This window comes from Pleuronectes platessa, chromosome 14 (genome assembly GCF_947347685.1).
Source record: "Pleuronectes platessa chromosome 14, fPlePla1.1, whole genome shotgun sequence".
NCBI lineage: Eukaryota > Metazoa > Chordata > Actinopteri > Pleuronectiformes > Pleuronectidae > Pleuronectes > Pleuronectes platessa.
In genome coordinates, this window is record NC_070639.1 from 10,488,428 (window position 1) to 10,504,267 (window position 15,840).

General features: G+C 44.5%; 2 protein-coding genes across 2 annotated transcripts; both read right to left on the reverse strand.

Moving 5' to 3' along the window:
- Window positions 1-362: 362 nt before the first annotated feature.
- gpr156 (G protein-coupled receptor 156) lies at window positions 363-14,425 on the reverse strand. Its single transcript, XM_053440704.1, has 10 exons — window positions 14,177-14,425; window positions 11,476-11,628; window positions 7,529-7,656; window positions 7,303-7,438; window positions 7,103-7,213; window positions 6,508-6,633; window positions 6,287-6,382; window positions 5,956-6,192; window positions 4,464-4,622; window positions 363-3,785 (listed from the first exon to the last, which is right to left on the reverse strand). The coding sequence occupies exons 2-10, from the start codon at window positions 11,590-11,592 to the stop codon at window positions 2,451-2,453; spliced, it is 2,445 nt and encodes an 814-aa protein (XP_053296679.1). The 5' UTR covers window positions 11,593-11,628; window positions 14,177-14,425; the 3' UTR covers window positions 363-2,450.
- On the reverse strand, window positions 7,938-10,611 carry LOC128456507 (E3 ubiquitin-protein ligase TRIM68). The gene is made up of 2 exons (XM_053440706.1): window positions 10,362-10,611; window positions 7,938-9,943 (listed from the first exon to the last, which is right to left on the reverse strand). Exons 1-2 carry the CDS (start codon window positions 10,552-10,554, stop codon window positions 8,295-8,297), a joined length of 1,842 nt encoding a protein of 613 aa, XP_053296681.1. The 5' UTR covers window positions 10,555-10,611; the 3' UTR covers window positions 7,938-8,294.
- Window positions 14,426-15,840: the final 1,415 nt, after the last annotated feature.

The following is a 15,840-nucleotide window of genomic DNA, read 5'->3' on the forward strand; positions in this document are numbered from 1 at the left end:
ATACCATTATCTTTTCCTCTCCATTTTATGTTTGTGGCTTTATATGGACAGCTAGACCTTGAACGTTGAACCTGTACCAACGCTTTAGATTAATATCAGTTGATACTAGCTATTTATTTTGGTTCTTGGCAAATTGTTATTGTTTATGCCTCTGTTATAAATGTCGATGAGCCATGAATAAACGTTTACCAAGTTGTTAATATTTGACTTTTGCTCCCAATCCTAAACGGCTCTTTGCATAAATTAGACACTGCGATTTTTGCAATCTGGTTCCCATCCAAAAAATGTTCATGTCAAAGGCTTTTAAGTGATCAACAAAGCATTAGCAGATGATTTATTTACTATTAATAAAACTACTTACAACTTGACCCAGTACAAAGAATTACTTATTAGAAATCGTTTGTGCGTCTCTAATGACCTTAATCCATCTGGGGTGAAGTCTATTGGAACTAATCTTCATCTATTTCTATTTTTGCAATAAGTGTGGAATGTCTGTTGCGTTACTTGGAGAAATATTTATAAGTATGATAAACTATTTTTATTCCACAATTCTACATTTGCTCCACTGTTTTCTGATCTGAGACAGAATGCAGGTCACTTATCTGGGCTTGGCAGGAAAGTAGTTCCCTCTCCAGAAAGATGCTGGTAGTCAGTCTTTTGTGTGGTTTATTAATACTCTGCTCTTTATCAAAGGGAATTTCTCCCAGGCTGCCCCTCAATGGTCCACATGCAGAATAGAGAGAAACAGCGTCTCAAAAACCAAGCAGCCGAGCTGAAGTAACGCAAGAAGCTGCTTTTCCAGCATCTCCCCAGGCGAACTCACGTTTTCCCATTAGATGAAGGGAAAAAATTAAAATACAGAGAGAAGATAGAGGGCTAGAGGGAGATAAAGAGATGGGTACATTAGGAAAGAGACATTTAAAATAACAGGGGGAGCTGGGTGCTGATTCTGTTTCTGTCTGTGCTGGAGAGATATAATAAAACTCCAGAATCTGTCTTTAGGAAGTATTTTGGTAATGATTAAGGTTAACATTAAGAGAGTCTGCTTTTTGTCCCCCCCCTGACAGACTAATCCTGCTTTATGCCAGACCAACAGTTTAAATCACTTTCTGTTTGTCTGTCTGTTATTTATGCAGTACATTTTTTATTATAGTATTATATAGTATTAAAGTATTGCCCTTGGGGTGAAGTAGTTTTCCTTCCTGTTATATGTCGTATTAAAAGAGGTGAAGATGCAGCATGAATATGAAGTGATGTGGTCTTTCTCTAGAGAAAACCGCTGATGATTTGAGGATCTGATTAAAAACAATACAATGGTACTGGGAAAAGTGTAGAAATGTACCAGTGACCTGTTTACACCAGTTGCTCTGACAGCGTGCGGTGTCCCATAAACCAGCTGTGGATGGGAAGCATGTGACGACAAGTGCTGTGTTGTACAGACAACGCAGGGCCTTTAAAACTTAAAGTAAACAACAAAATGCAGATTATGCAACAAAATGGCAGTGCAACATTTTCATTAACGCATTTGACAGTGAGAAACAATAAAAGAGACAGAAAATGACTCTGTACTCCCAAAACAACCGCTAATAAATATTAAAATAAATATAACATAACTAATAACTGTCACGTGAAAACTTTTCAATTAGATTTTCTTTGTTTTTCTCTACTCTAAATGGCTGGCTTAGCCCTAGAACACTAACGTCGGGTGTTCTTTAGCCGAGCGAGTGTGATCGTGGGATTCTCATTGTGTGGCTGCTGTCTGAGTGGCGTGGGTCCTTGGGTAGCTTCAGTCTGCTCACTGACGCCATAGAAGGTCGGCTAGTTTCCCTGCTCCCATCCCTGTTTTTTCCAATAGGCACGTGTTCGGGTAATTTTTTCACCCGGAGTTAGTGATAGAGGGTAAAATATTTGTTGAATATGATATAAGTTGTAAATGATGCAGGGAGACTGTGCCTTCACCAGACATGTCCCAAGAACGGCTGGACCGGAGAACAATTTTCCAGCTCTATTATTTTTTTTGGGGGGGATTTTTCTTTAACGACCCCCTAATTTTGTACTAATTTTAGATCCTTTTTATAGGGTCCCCCATGATACCTTTTTCCCGTTTTATGAGATGTTACATCCGCGAAAAGAAGAGTACTTCAAATTGCCATGTATTGTTGTACATTAATATATTTTGATCATTAGCATTTTGTATCGGGTATATTATATCGACGTTAGTGATGGTGTGACTAATTTCACGTTAGTGTTCTATGGTTCAGACAGTTTTGGAATGAAAGGGTTTCATGTGACAGCAGAAATAAGACCATAAGTAATATTTTAAAAAGTAAACAGCAGGACATATTCACTCAAATTATATACGATACGAATTTGCCATATGTTTAATACAATTTACGACATGATTCCAATGGTAAAAAGGCATGGCCCTGTAAAGTGCAGTGAACCCGTGCTCATACAAAGGTGGGTTTGAGGTCTTCTTTGAACACCACAGGGTGCGAGGAGCGGTACAGGCTGGCGAAGCTTTCGTACTCGCTGTCCGAGGAGTCCGAGGAGTCCGAGGAGGAGAGGAGCGAGCCCCGCTGCAGGCAGGAGTCGCAGTACGGACGATGGTAGTAACAGTAGTCTGTTGAGCTGCTGGAGTCTGAGTCCCAGTACCCACAGGAGTCTCTAATGCGTCTGTGGTGCTGCTCATTATCCCCACCTGCCTCCACATCAGGCGGATCTGTGTGATTGTTTTCTGTGCAGCGCAACGCTGAACATCTGTGACACCTCGAAACGCTCCTCCGACTCTTTCTTTGGGCTTTATGGCTTTCTGCCTCCTCCTCATCCTCCTCCTGCAGCCCAAGGTCACTGTTATTGACCTGGAGGAAGGTCCCATCCACAGTCGCCTTGTCATGGTTCCCCCCTGGATGTTGGCGTTCATACTTTTCCTTTATCTTCCCACATCCGGTGTAGAAGCAGGGAGGCGTCAAACCTCTTCTGGAAGAGTTGAACGGCGGCCGACGTTTTCTCATGGCGTACGGGGAGATGCTGGGGTAACGGAAGAGGACGGGCGGATGAGGGGAGCGTGGCGTCCGCAGGGACAGTGGCGAGAGTGCAGAGAATTTTGACTCAGAGGGCGTCCTGGCTGTTTGACTGGGAGATCGCAGTGCGCCTTCCAAGACCGCATCCAGGCTGAGCTCATGGAGGATCTCCTGCAACTGCTCACTGCTCACAAAGCCAGTCGGCCTCAGCTGAGATGCCTGGCCACAATAGTTGCTAAAAGTTTCAACTGGAAAGGGGTTCAACCCTCTACGGCCCTGTAGGGACGTGACAAAGTTGACGGTCTGCTCTGCTGTCCGAGGTATTCCAGAGGACGGGAGGGACACGGGCTGTTTGAGATCCCCCCCTGTTCTTGTGTCTTTGTCTGTAGAGCCAGGGATCGACACACTCTTTAGATTTTCATCCGCATACACATCGTGAGATAGCGGGGAGGAAGCCGTCCTGGGGTTCGAGGAGTTCGGAGCATCGGGACACTCTGACGACAGCGTAATGCCGTGTGACGAAACAGCAGCAGCAGTGAGGTGAGGAGGTGAGAGTTGAGATTTAGCGACTCTCTGAGGTAGAGAAGAAGAAGAGGGGCCGTCGGACTGAAGCTCCGTGGTCTGAGTGGAGGAGGAGTTGAGGTTGGTGGCAGAGGAGTCCATGTTCTGGTCCTCGCACGACTGGCTGGCTGACATGAGGCGCAGCAGTTTGTCCTTGGCGTTGCCAACCTGCTCCTGGAGGCTGTCAATCACAGCGTTTTTCTACAAATTATAAACACAAAAAATATTTTTAGATGTAGAAAAAAATTCGATATCTCAACAAGATTTGCAGTTTTCTGACTGAAATGTTAAATGTAATATTATTAAGCACAAATTGTATATATATATATATTATATTTTCGACTCTATTAAAATGTCATCGGCATGCTTTTGTAATGCTATTGAAACCCTCAGTTCCTTCAGTCTACCTCATATGAAAAGGCTTTGTCTGAATGAGTAGCACTAAATGTAAGGAACAGCCAAGGTCAATGGGAGTACAACTGGTTTTGCATGTAGTTTTGCATTTGGTCACTAACTGGAAAAATTCAATGGCAATCCATTTTGCAGCTGCTGATATTTCAGTCTGGACCAAAGTGATCTCTATTAACAAACCCTGCATGTCAGATGACAGCCAATGGGCTCCGAGATTGGGACCAAAGTGGAAGATTGACGGACAGATAAACATTACCACGAGTATGATTGAGCTTCAATATATCCCACTGTGCTTTCTAATGTCAGACACCACCAGCAATAATGTTAAAGAGAAGTGTAATCTAAATAGCTGACAACAACAAAAAATCTTTGTTGTTGCATTATGAGAAAAACATCGACATGCTCATAGAGATTCAGTAAACTTCTAATTCCTACTTGTTAAGAAGCAGATAAGAACTGCTGCAGTACCTCATTGAGGAGTTTTTTCATGGAGTTGTTCTCGCCCAGCAGGTAGTAGATCTCATCCTGGCTGTACGCAGACGGCTGGCTCTTACTGGGGCTGCTGAAATACTTCGCCATCTGACCCGGGTTGTTCTGATCCTCTTCAAACTGCCGCCACTGGGTCAGCTGTGTAAGAAGGTTTGGAGGCGTTAAAGAATGCACAGATCGTCTGCCTGACTTTCAGCTAAACATGGCAGGAAGCAGTGAGATAAAAAAAAAAAAAACTGAAAGCAGGGAGGAGGACAAGTAGTAAGAGTTGTAGATGCAGGGCTGTTTGCAGGTCGTTTAGGTGCACACCTCATTCCATTCTGGCGTGCAGGGAACACTGTTTTCAGTGTTTTGTGTTGTGGGAGATTTATTGTTCTTGTGTACTTCAGGTTTGTTTACCTGCAGGGTTGAAGGCAGCGCTGGTTGTCAGCAGGACAGTAAATTGTTGTGCCTGGTATTTTAAAGTTTAGTCTTGAAAAATCTTGGAAAATCTGTATGAATTATAATGTAGTTGCAGCAAAGTGTTATTTTAAGGTTTTTTATATTTGTTTCCCTGCAGAGCACCAGTGGGCCACTTGCTGCTCTTGCCACTTGACTATTTTCTTTCAATTTCAATTGCTAGGGTTGCTTTTTCTTCCTTCTCCGCCCTGGAGAATGAGCTGATAGCAGAAAAACATCCTGGTACGTGTATTACCCGTGGGGTGAACTGGTTTCCTTTTTTTATTGCTATTGGTTGCTTACCGAGTCAACTTGTTGTCTCCTTTCTCACTTTAAGTGCTCTAGGGTTGGTCACAGATATGCAGTCAGGACGGGCTTTACACTGTTAGTGTGAAAATGTTGCGCTGTGTTAACTCAATTGATGTGCAGGAGTAATGAAATCAGTGTGTGCGGGTGTACATGTGGAACTCAGCCAAAGTAGAGCCGAACTTCTCCTTTATTGTCATTCCTTATATTATAGCGACCTGTTCAGGGTGTAACATGTAGAAATACACAGGTTAAAAGTAAACGTCACCGGGATGTTTGACCAGGTGTGTTTGAGTGGGTTACTCATCGTTCAGATATTTCCTTCCTCTCTCCAGTGAGGAGGCATTCCTGTACCGTCACATAAACCAACTCGCAGAAACCCGGAGAGTCGTAAATCCGTTTGCCGCAGCCTACGTAATTTTGACTCATAAACACTTTCTGTGTGAATCACCCTCCTGTGAAAGAGTCGGCGCATTTAGAAATAGGGCGGAGCGGGCACCAAAGTCACTCACAACGTTTACCGGTTATGTCGAAACAAGAAAGGGAAGTCATACAAGTATCTGTGATTCGTCTGTCTGTTTGTCATATGTCTGTCTGATTAACTGTCTATATCCACAGACGGTTTCCAGACTAAAATCCTCCCACGACACTTCAAAAGCATTTCAGGTGAATAAAGTTTCTTTCTTCCTCAGCACACTCATGCATCTTGTGTTTGTTTTCCTCTGACCTGAGGCACAAACAGCATACAGTTAGTGGCTAGTGTGCACATGAAGATGGCTCCAGCCACGGTGCTGTAGACCAGGTTGGGCCAAGCGTGCAAGAAGACGGACACAGGGATGACCACAGCCGAGGAGAGGGTGACCAGGGTGACGGCGGTTATGATGGTGGGAGACTGGTTGACTGGAGGGTGGCTGACGTTGCTGGTCAACCCTGCCAGGTAAGTGCCATAGAGGAGGAGACTGCCCTGAGGAAAGATGGAGGAGACAAAGGGCAAAGATGATGTGAAGCAACAAGTTGAAATCCCTCAGCTAATGCAGGTTAAGTCTGAGATGACTTACCTTCTGAACAGCAATAATGATAGCCCATAGATCTGAGTAGACACAAGAGCAAGAGTCCATCTGTGACAATGTGTAGGAAACGTCTCTGTCCACCACCTACATCAGAAAATAAAACGCTTCAGTAATGACTTTAAATCTGATTATATTTTCGGAATACTTAGTTGACACAATGGTCCCCACACTGTTCTTCCATTCTTTGCAAAATCCCCGTTCGATTCTACCTTGACAGCAGCTGCGACAGACCGTGAACACCTGATGGGGTCTGTGAGGTTCCAGAAGGTGAGAACCAGCAGGTCCACCAGGATCAACAGAGCCACCAAGCCCATCAGCTGGATGTCTCGGATGATCTGAGACAGAAATCGGCGTCAAATAGAGATCGCATCAAAAAAACAAGCTTGTTTTATCGAGAGCTACCTCTGTGTTTCCCAACACTCAGTGGATACTATGAGTCTCTGACTGTGATGCATTGGACTAAGAATCACTGTGTAAGTTGATCCAGCTTTGCATAATAGAAAACATGTGACAGAATTTATTTATATCTCTTTGCTTATTCGTCATTGGTTTAATTTCAACTGAAGTATTTCGAGATATGCCATTATATACTAAAGAAATATAAACAAATAAATATGAAAATTACAGAAAATATGTTGACCTATATTCAAACTATATTTTTTACCGATACTATTTTAGACCCCATGTCTGCTTTGCTTCTGCAGAAACCCAGCCTAAAGTTCAAACTGTTTACCAAATGTTAAAAAAAAGGTCTAAAAGTTGCATGCATGATGGAGGGAGGAGTGAGTGAAGAGCAGGCCTCACCACTCTCTTGTCGGGCAGTCGCTGGGTGAAAACCCGGTACAGTCTCCACGTCTTCCCCAAAATCGGGCCGAACACCAGGGTACTGCCGACACACAGGGTCCAGGTTCGAGCCTGTAAAGTAGGAGAAAACGCTGCAGCATTTCCTGACTGAGATTTATCCAACTGTATGATGAACAGGGTGATGTGGCGCGAGCGCTTACTTGGATCACAGCCGAAGACGCTCCACCCTGCCAGTGTGTGCGTTCATCCACGGCAAATAGGAAGCCACTGCTGTAGGTGAGGAGACTCCCCACCAGAGTCAGGATGTTCAGATTAGGACTGGACATCTTCACTATCCTGGGGACACGACAAATGCGACAATTAACCTTCAGTAAATTAATTATTAGAGTTTTTATACTGCGTGTTTATCTATATTTTTTACTGCACCTGTTGTTCTTGAAGCGCAGCGTGAAGAGGAGGAAGCAGAAGGCCAGCAGGATGCCACCGGAGAGCAGCGTCCACACCACAGCACTGAGCACCGGGGAGAGCGAGCGCCTCGGGAGCTCCACTGCCAGCTGTGCACACACACACATGCACATGGACACGTCTTAGAATCACATCTGATATATCGGACATGTCGTTTTTATACATCAATGTCGTTGGAGTATTGTTTAGATGTATTCAAAACTTTCACTTTGTTGGAAAAGAAACAGAAAAGAGTGAACAGGGTGCATTCGAGTGAACGGAACTTTATTAAATAAAACAGAGCAAGAATCATCATGTGAAAGATTTTCTAACTCTAACCAAGGGGCACTCAGTAGAGAACATCTCTCCACCAAGGCCCAACAATCGCCATTTAAAGGAAAACACACATTTTTATCTGGATCTGCACCAAATTGCATGTAATCATCCGTCCACTGAACATATTTTCCATCAAGAGCCATGAATTATTTTGTGGGATAATGCCCTATTTCAAAATGTTTAAGAAAGAGAAAAAATAATCTTGGATCTTCCCCCTGATCCAGATCTGCACCAAAAGTTAGTGGTTTCTTCCGTGACCCATACCACATCTTTCCAACCTGGTAATCTGTCTGGTAGTTTTCGCGTAATCCTGCGAACAAACAAACAAACAAACAAACAAACACAGACGAAAACATAACCTCCTTGGTAGAAGTAATGATACAAAAAGAGCCAAAAGCATTCGAGCCGATTTTTAGACGTTGACAGGCGAGATGATCAGAGGTGCAGAGTTGATGCCACCATGATTTCGCCGTGGGTTGAAGTAGGGGAAGAGTCGCTCCTTGAAGGAGTACCCAGTGAAGGAGTATATATGGGAGGCAGATTCCGCATTGTAAAAAGAGACCTGCCCCCACTCCACATCCACGTAGACCCCGACTCTCAGCGGATTCTCGACCAGCGGCACGCAGACCGGAGTGCTGCTGAGCGCCCAGTAGCTCTTGTCCCTTCTCATCCCCAGGGTCCAGTAGCCTCCTTCGGGGTTGAGCATACTTCCTCCTTTTCTGTTGACGGATTCCAGCCCGACTCCGATATCCCACTCTGTCTTCCCTTTCACTTGGACCTCGTAGTAGAACCTGCCACAGGAGAAACCCTGCTTCCCCAGAATACTAACACCGGGGTAGAATCTCTCGGGGTTGTCAGGGAGGCTCAGCGCCACATCCCCGTGATGGACCTGTTTCCTGTTCTCAGACAGCACCAGTTTGGGATGGGCCGTGTCCATGTCCAGAGTCACATTCACAGCAAACTGCTGAACCCGCCGAAACTCGCTCTCACACAGCCTCTTCACCTCAGTCTTGACGGTCTCCTCCAGCTGAGTGACCACTCTCCGGACCGCTCTCCTCACCGTGCCCACGTACACAGCGCTCTCCACCTCAGTGTCGGACCAGTCTTTGGTGGCTGGTGGTGCGGAATAAGCTGGAAAGCTCTGGAGAAGGTAGAAGTCATCATCAGAGTGTGAGAGCTGATCCAGCTCTGTGCTTCTTCGCCTCAGCTCATCGATCTCCTGCTCCAGCTCAGCGACGAGTCCCCTGGCCCTGCTTTCAACTTGTTTCTGCTTTGCACCGATCGCCTCCACCACCTCCGTCTGTCCTCTCTGGACAATCTGCAGCAGTTTGGTGAAGACTTGCAAACTATCCTCAAGCTCTCTTTCTGTGCTTCCTTTGCTGAGCTCAAAGGTTTTGTCAATTTTGCTGATTTTCTGCTGTCGACCTCGGATCCTCTCTTCCACCTCTTGGTTTACCTTCATGATCTGAGCTCTCTTTTCTCTGCTCTCGTCTTCAATGGGAACCGTGCGATGTGCCTTGTGGTCTCTCTTGATGCACAGCTGGCACACGTACGACTGGTCGGTGCTGCAGAACAGCTCCAGGAGTTTCTCGTGCTTCTCACACACTCTGTCTCTCATGTCCATCGTGGGATTGACCAGCCGGTGTTTTTTGAAGGTGCCTAGAACATGATGAGGCTCCAGATGGGTCTCACAGAAGGAGGCCAAACAGTCCAGGCAGGATTTCTGAGCCTTGACTCTTTTCCCGACGCACACGTCACATGAAACGTTTCCCGAACATCGGCCCCCTGCGCTGGCTTCGCTTTTGTCTTTTTTCTCCAACGACTTCTTGAACTGGGAGGCCACCTCTGAAATGAAGGTGTTCACTTTGAGCTCGGGCCTCCGGGGGAACTTCTGCTTGCACATGGGGCACTGCGACACATTCGCGCTCTTCCAGTATCCCTGTACGCAGTCTCTGCAGAAGTTGTGCCCACAAGGAGTGGAGACCGGCTGGTCGAACAGATCCAGACAGATGGGGCAGAGGAGCTGCTCCTTAGACAACACACTGCCGGCAGACGCCATATCTGGGAACACATCCAGAGAGAAAGGCAGGTGGGATTTTAGAGAATAAATTGGCTGCATTCCTGGTATGTTTTTTTCTTTGCACTGTACTATGAGTGCTGAATACAGTTGTTCCTCATGAGCCAACTGCTTCCACGAATAGTAACAAATGTACGGTGTTAAATTTCCTCAGAGGATGTTTCATTGTAGCAGCCACTTTTAATGTCAGGGGAGTAAAACATACAATAATAAAGACGGACCGTTTAGACGTTAAAACTAAATAAAACAGTACATTCAAACTCTATCTTGTCTCATTAAGCATTACCATAACAAAGCACAAACAGCTCCCTCTTCTCTTTCCCCTGGGTGAAGATCTACACTTTGAGACCGACACATAAATGATCAACATGAAGCACGAACGAAATCAAAGAGATAACTCACCTAGATTCTGTGTGTTGCAGAGCGGAGAGGAGTGTGTTTGTGTTTCCAGACGCGGCGCCTCTGCTGCTTTCGTTTCTATTTGGAAAGTCACATTACACGCTCCTGCCTCATGTTGCTGATCTCCACTCGCTCTTCTCTTAAAGGCACCAGTGACTGTGACGATACTAAACATAGCTGCGCCAGTCCTTCCCATTAACCTCTCCAGATCCCAACAGCTGAACCGACCTCTTGAGTAGATTTAGAACCCATGTGATGTGTTTGATTTGAGTCTGTGCATCCTTAATCTTCAGACAATTCACCAACATAAAATAGTGGACAAAGAAAACTTTTAAAGGTGGTTTTAAAATGCCGGATTAACTTTGTAATTGTAATTGAATTGACTTGTTACTGAGTCAAAATAATATCTATAATAAACATTCAACTGAAATATCTACATCACTTACAGGGTTTCTATTTACCCTTTAACCTTTTGGATGGCCCAGGAATATTCTGCTGGTCAGAAAAGCTGGATTTTATGGAGCTTTGTCTGCAAACATGTGGACATGTATGAGCCTGGGGGTATGTCAGCCGCACTGTGTTTTTTTTTGTGTTTGCATGTACATATACAGTATATAAATACACAGACAAATGCGTGTGTACATGGCATTTTCATACCTCAAGCATCATATGTACACCATATTAATAGATTTACTTTTGCATGTGCATGTGTGTTTGTGTGTGCAACGGAGACAGAGAGGAATTCGAATTCCTCCGCAAAGGCCCAACAGACGCCTTAAATTCAGGAGAGGTCAAGCTGCACCAAATTGTGCAGACTGGTTGATATCAGTCCCCCAAATATGCAAGATGTTTTTAAATCAATTTACCTGGAAGGTTCCTTGGAAAATGGGTGAAAATGTCAGAAGAAATTACTATCTCACAATGTTAAAGAACGTGACAACATTTCCTGCTTCTGCTCCTTTGTCCAGATCTGCACCAAAATTGAATGATGTCTTCCAAGGCCCATGTCCCATTACACGAAGTTGCATGCAAATTGGTGAAGTAATTTTTGAGTAATGCTTCTGACAAATAAACAAACAAACAAACCAACATAGACTCCTTGGCGGATGTAACTTACCGTGCTGAGGCTGCATAGTCTCTGCAGAATGTCAAGACCCTCCTGCCTGTTGACCCCTGCGTGGATGAAGCACAGAGGGGAATCACAGTGGGAGCTGCAGTTTAGCTCAGGCTCCATGACTGGCCCCGGTCTGTCTACTCTTACACACACATCCTGAGGAGAGAAAAAACAAGAAGACATGATGGGTTTGAAGACGTTTGAGAATGAAACACACAGCCCTCCACTGAGCTGCAGAACAGGAAACACACTGGGCACCGGGGAGACACATTAATGTGAAGTGCTGGTTCTATTCCCTGATCTATAATTCACTCAACTGTTGTAGGGCTTGTAGTCACCACAGTGTGGTGCTGTCACAGGAACCTCTGAGAGGAAACAGTGGGAGCATGGATGTCATTTGAGCTGAATTTATATTATACCAAAAAGGAAAAGGACCCCAGGCACACATCGATGGAAGAGAAGATCACAATTTAATCAAGATCAGATCTAACCGAGATTAATTAAGTATTTTTTGTTCCCACCACAAAACAAATTGAGCTGTCGAGACTTGGCGTGTGGGACAGGAAGCCTGTCAGTGTGTGTGTTTCTGCTTATCCTCAGTTTCCACAAGCACTGCGTCACCACAGAAGTGAAGCAGCCAACACCTGCTCACACACACACACACACCGCTGTGTCACACACATCTGTGCACAAGACCGAGACACTGCGAGTGAAACACAGCAGAGCTATCATTTACAGTTTCACTCAGGGACAAATGATGTGCAATCATCCGGGTTATTTATGGCACTTCGGAGAGAATCACTAAACAACTGTTTGTCACTCCTGCCAAAGGCATTTTTATGAGGCTGAAAGCCGCGCTGCACTGACATGTTGCAGGTTTAATGATGCGCCGTGCTATCACCTGATGCTCTGAGCTGGAACTCGCACAGACTCTGGGGAAAACGCTGCCGTGACTCAGGTACGTGTCGCTGAGACTATGTGTGACCACTTGCATTGATGGAATTAGGCAGACAGGTGAGTGTTGAGATGAGTAGCGTGTTGTTAGGAATCGTGTCACGTCATTGTCTGTGGAGTGACTAAGATAACCTGAGGGCTTTGTTTAGTTAGATTACAGAATGAATCAAAAAAAGTGGGGTAAATATATACTGACAAACTAAATCAGATTAGGACATGATAAGTAAATAAACCTCACAGTGACATGAAGAACTATTCGATTAGTAATAGAGTTAGTCGGGAGTGACCTATTTCCAAAAAGTAATGATGTTAACAGAACAATGAGGACCTCTGGGCAGCATGTGTGGGAAATGTCTGGAGATCCTGTCCAGGGCCTTTCGTCACTTTCCTATTTTAGATCACAGCTCTGCTGCTTCCTGCAGGAAAAGCCGGCAGAGAGAGGCATTTCCGCCCGTTTTTCAAAATCCTGGATCCATCGATCTCAGCTCAGGAGAAAACCCTGCAGAGGTCAGGAAAGGTCGGCCAACACCTACCATGGAGGGGTCACCATGAGCTACGAGCACAGGGCCCGTCCCCCGGGCTGAGTTTGGTTTTATGGACGTGTTTTGACAGTTCACGAGTCACGAGGAGTGTCTGAAGCCTAAACCGCAGGTAATACCTGAGCTACCTGCGGCCTTGGAGGTTTCACTTAAATGTAGGGCGGGCCTAACCTGTGTGCAGCAAAGCTTTTAGCTGTAAAGGGAGGCCCTGTGTCCTCCAGTTGCATCTATTTAAATAACTAATACATTTTCTGAACTAAGTCTGACATACTTTTTTACAAAAAAAGAGTTAAAACGTTTCATTGTCCTGTCAATCTCTGTGCTTCCCTTTTAAGATTAGAGAGGCGGCCGCTGCCAGATGTAAAGCTCGCTTCAGGGGCCAATATTGAAACATTCCTCCTCACTCAGTAATCCGTTTATAGGTTTATTCTTTAAGCTGAGTTAGAATGCAATTTACTGACCCTGAAATCTCACGTCAAGCTCGACACACGTCCAGATTAGGCTGCAGGTTGGTTCCATAGACTGGTCACACATGTCAAAATGACATCTAAAAAAGCCTGCATGGGTGCAGTATAGAAGGGCTATGTCTGTGTCTTTGTATGTCCATGACTCTGTGTATCAGTCTATGATCTGCATATGTGAATGTAGAATAAAATATAATATTTTCACTAAAATGAAAGAAATGCATATTTAATAATAATAACAAGAAGAAGAAGAAGAAGAAGAAGAAGAAGAAGATGAAGAAGAAGAAGAAGAAGAAGAAGAAGAAGAAGAAGAAGAAGAAGAAGAAGAAGAAGAGGAATAGCCCTTTGAAATGATAGATAGATAGATAGATAGATAGATAGATAGATAGATAGATAGATTAATATTTTGACTATTATCCATGGGAATAGGGAAATAATGGCGATTCTGGTTCTTTGAAACATACTAATATAGTATAATATTATTTACTAAATTCATTTATAGAGTATTTTACGTCTTCTATGCTCTTCACCTGTAACAGACTTGATCATTGGTAGATTTAAGTCATTGGAAACGATGCGTAAAAATTCGTTAAACCATGTGTTTCCTCTGCGCTGCATCCAGTCGCAGTCGGTGAACGGTCAAATATGAGAGTGATGGACAAGACTTATTTAGAAGAAATAAACACGTTGATAAAGATCAAGGAATAAAAGATAAAGCTCCGAAAAGAGAAAAAAAAAGAGAGAAACCTGTGTCTCCAAAGCGCGCGGTGGTTCCCGTCGCCTCGTCCCGCTCCAGACTCCATTGCGTAAAACTCCGACAGCTTTTAAGGTGAGTAGAAAGCAGATGAGTGGATGGTGTGTTCTCTAACATAGCGGCAAAGTTCCCATAGCGACACGGCCGACTTGGATTGAATCCCGCACACTGATCCGTTCATCAACCCGTCGGTGCGCAGCCCGGGAAGGTCGAGTCACTCAGGGAAACGCTCCTTAGCAGACTGCCCAAGTTTTCATCTGAGTGCGCAGGGAGGCGTGTGCGTCCGAGGAGGGAGGCGTGTGAGAGAGTGTGTGTGTGTGTGTGTGTGTGTGTGTGTGTGTGTGTGTGTGTGTGTGTGTGTGTGTGTGTGTGTGTGTGTGTGTGTGTGTGTGTGCGTGATACTTTTCACCTCCACAGATGAGGGATGGGGGGTGTGACGTGAACCATGCCGCGCAGGAAGGCTGTGACCGTGCGGGTGCATCGTGTTGCAGCAGGGTCACCCGGGGGACTGGGTGGCGCGCTCCCTGTCCACAGTGCAAATAAATACACTGAATAACAGCACCTGCTTTAATGGAAAGACAAACACACATAATCTCTATTTTCAAACGCATGACCTCCATGGGAAAGAGAGTGCGGGCTGGTAATCAACAGAGTGCGGCACGAGAAATCTCTGCTGCATTTTTCTCAGCCAGAAATAAGAAGCATGAAGGTGTTATTAAAATGTCACAGAGATTTACAGTGTGAGCCTCATACACCGGGTCATTCCTGATGAGGGAGTGTCACCATTTCTGTCAGCGGTGTGTGGGGAAAGACCTTGTTCACCCCTTATTCACATACACACACACACACACACACACACACACACACACACACACACAGGTTGTGGTTTAGTTACATGCAGTTTGCATTTTATAAAACACGTTTTTTAAGAATTGTCTTCAGCACATTTGTGTCTCGGTTGTGAAAATCATTGTGCTGCTGCAGTTTGTCTTTTGGAAAGGTGATAAACTCATTTCCCTTCATTGTGTTTGCACCCAAATGTTTCAGTTTCAAATTCTGCCTAGTTTTAATGGAGATGAGAACAACCAGGTGAAACCAGCACTGATGCTTTCTATCAGACTGATTTTCATTTTGCACACTACTTGGCTCATGAATGCTTTACGCCCATTTTCACTATGTGTATTCATTAATATGAACATCGGCACCTGTAGTTCCTGAGTACATTAACCAATAGACTAAACTTAATGAGAAGTTGCAGAGATCAAATATTTATGTTTTTGGATTTTTTAAAGGAGACATGTTAATGCCGCTTTTCAACAATTTGACATGTGTTTCTCTGGGCCTTACTAAAACATTTGTCATATACTTTGGTCGAAATAGCAAAAAGGATGAAAAACCAAACTGCAGTGATATTGCCATTTTTCTAAAACGTTTTTTTATAAGATGTCCCCTTTAAATTGAGATGAAAAGCAATTACTGACAACAGTGTTTCTTTTAACTGATCTCCTCTTCTGCCGATGGAAACTCTGACGACTACAGTCACACTATGAGGTCAACAGAAAGGATAAACCCATCCTGAGGTAATCATCTAGCAACCAAAGCTCTGATGCAGAGAAACAAGGGGAAAAAAACCTTTCCTCTCGTGTGTTTTGGATCA

Excerpts from the sequence above, each read along its gene's own strand:
- LOC128456507 (XM_053440706.1), bottom strand. The coding sequence starts at position 10,554 with ATGGGAAGGACTGGCGCAGCTATGTTTAGTATCGTCACAGTCACTGGT. Across the intron at positions 9,944-10,361 it reads CTGCAACACACAGAATCTAG|ATATGGCGTCTGCCGGCAGT; the intron begins GTGAGTTATCTC and ends ATGTGTTCCCAG.
- gpr156 (XM_053440704.1), bottom strand. The coding sequence starts at position 11,592 with ATGGAGCCTGAGCTAAACTGCAGCTCCCACTGTGATTCCCCTCTGTGC. Across the intron at positions 7,439-7,528 it reads CTGCGCTTCAAGAACAACAG|GATAGTGAAGATGTCCAGTC; the intron begins GTGCAGTAAAAA and ends TCGTGTCCCCAG. Across the intron at positions 6,193-6,286 it reads TCATTATTGCTGTTCAGAAG|GGCAGTCTCCTCCTCTATGG; the intron begins GTAAGTCATCTC and ends ATCTTTCCTCAG.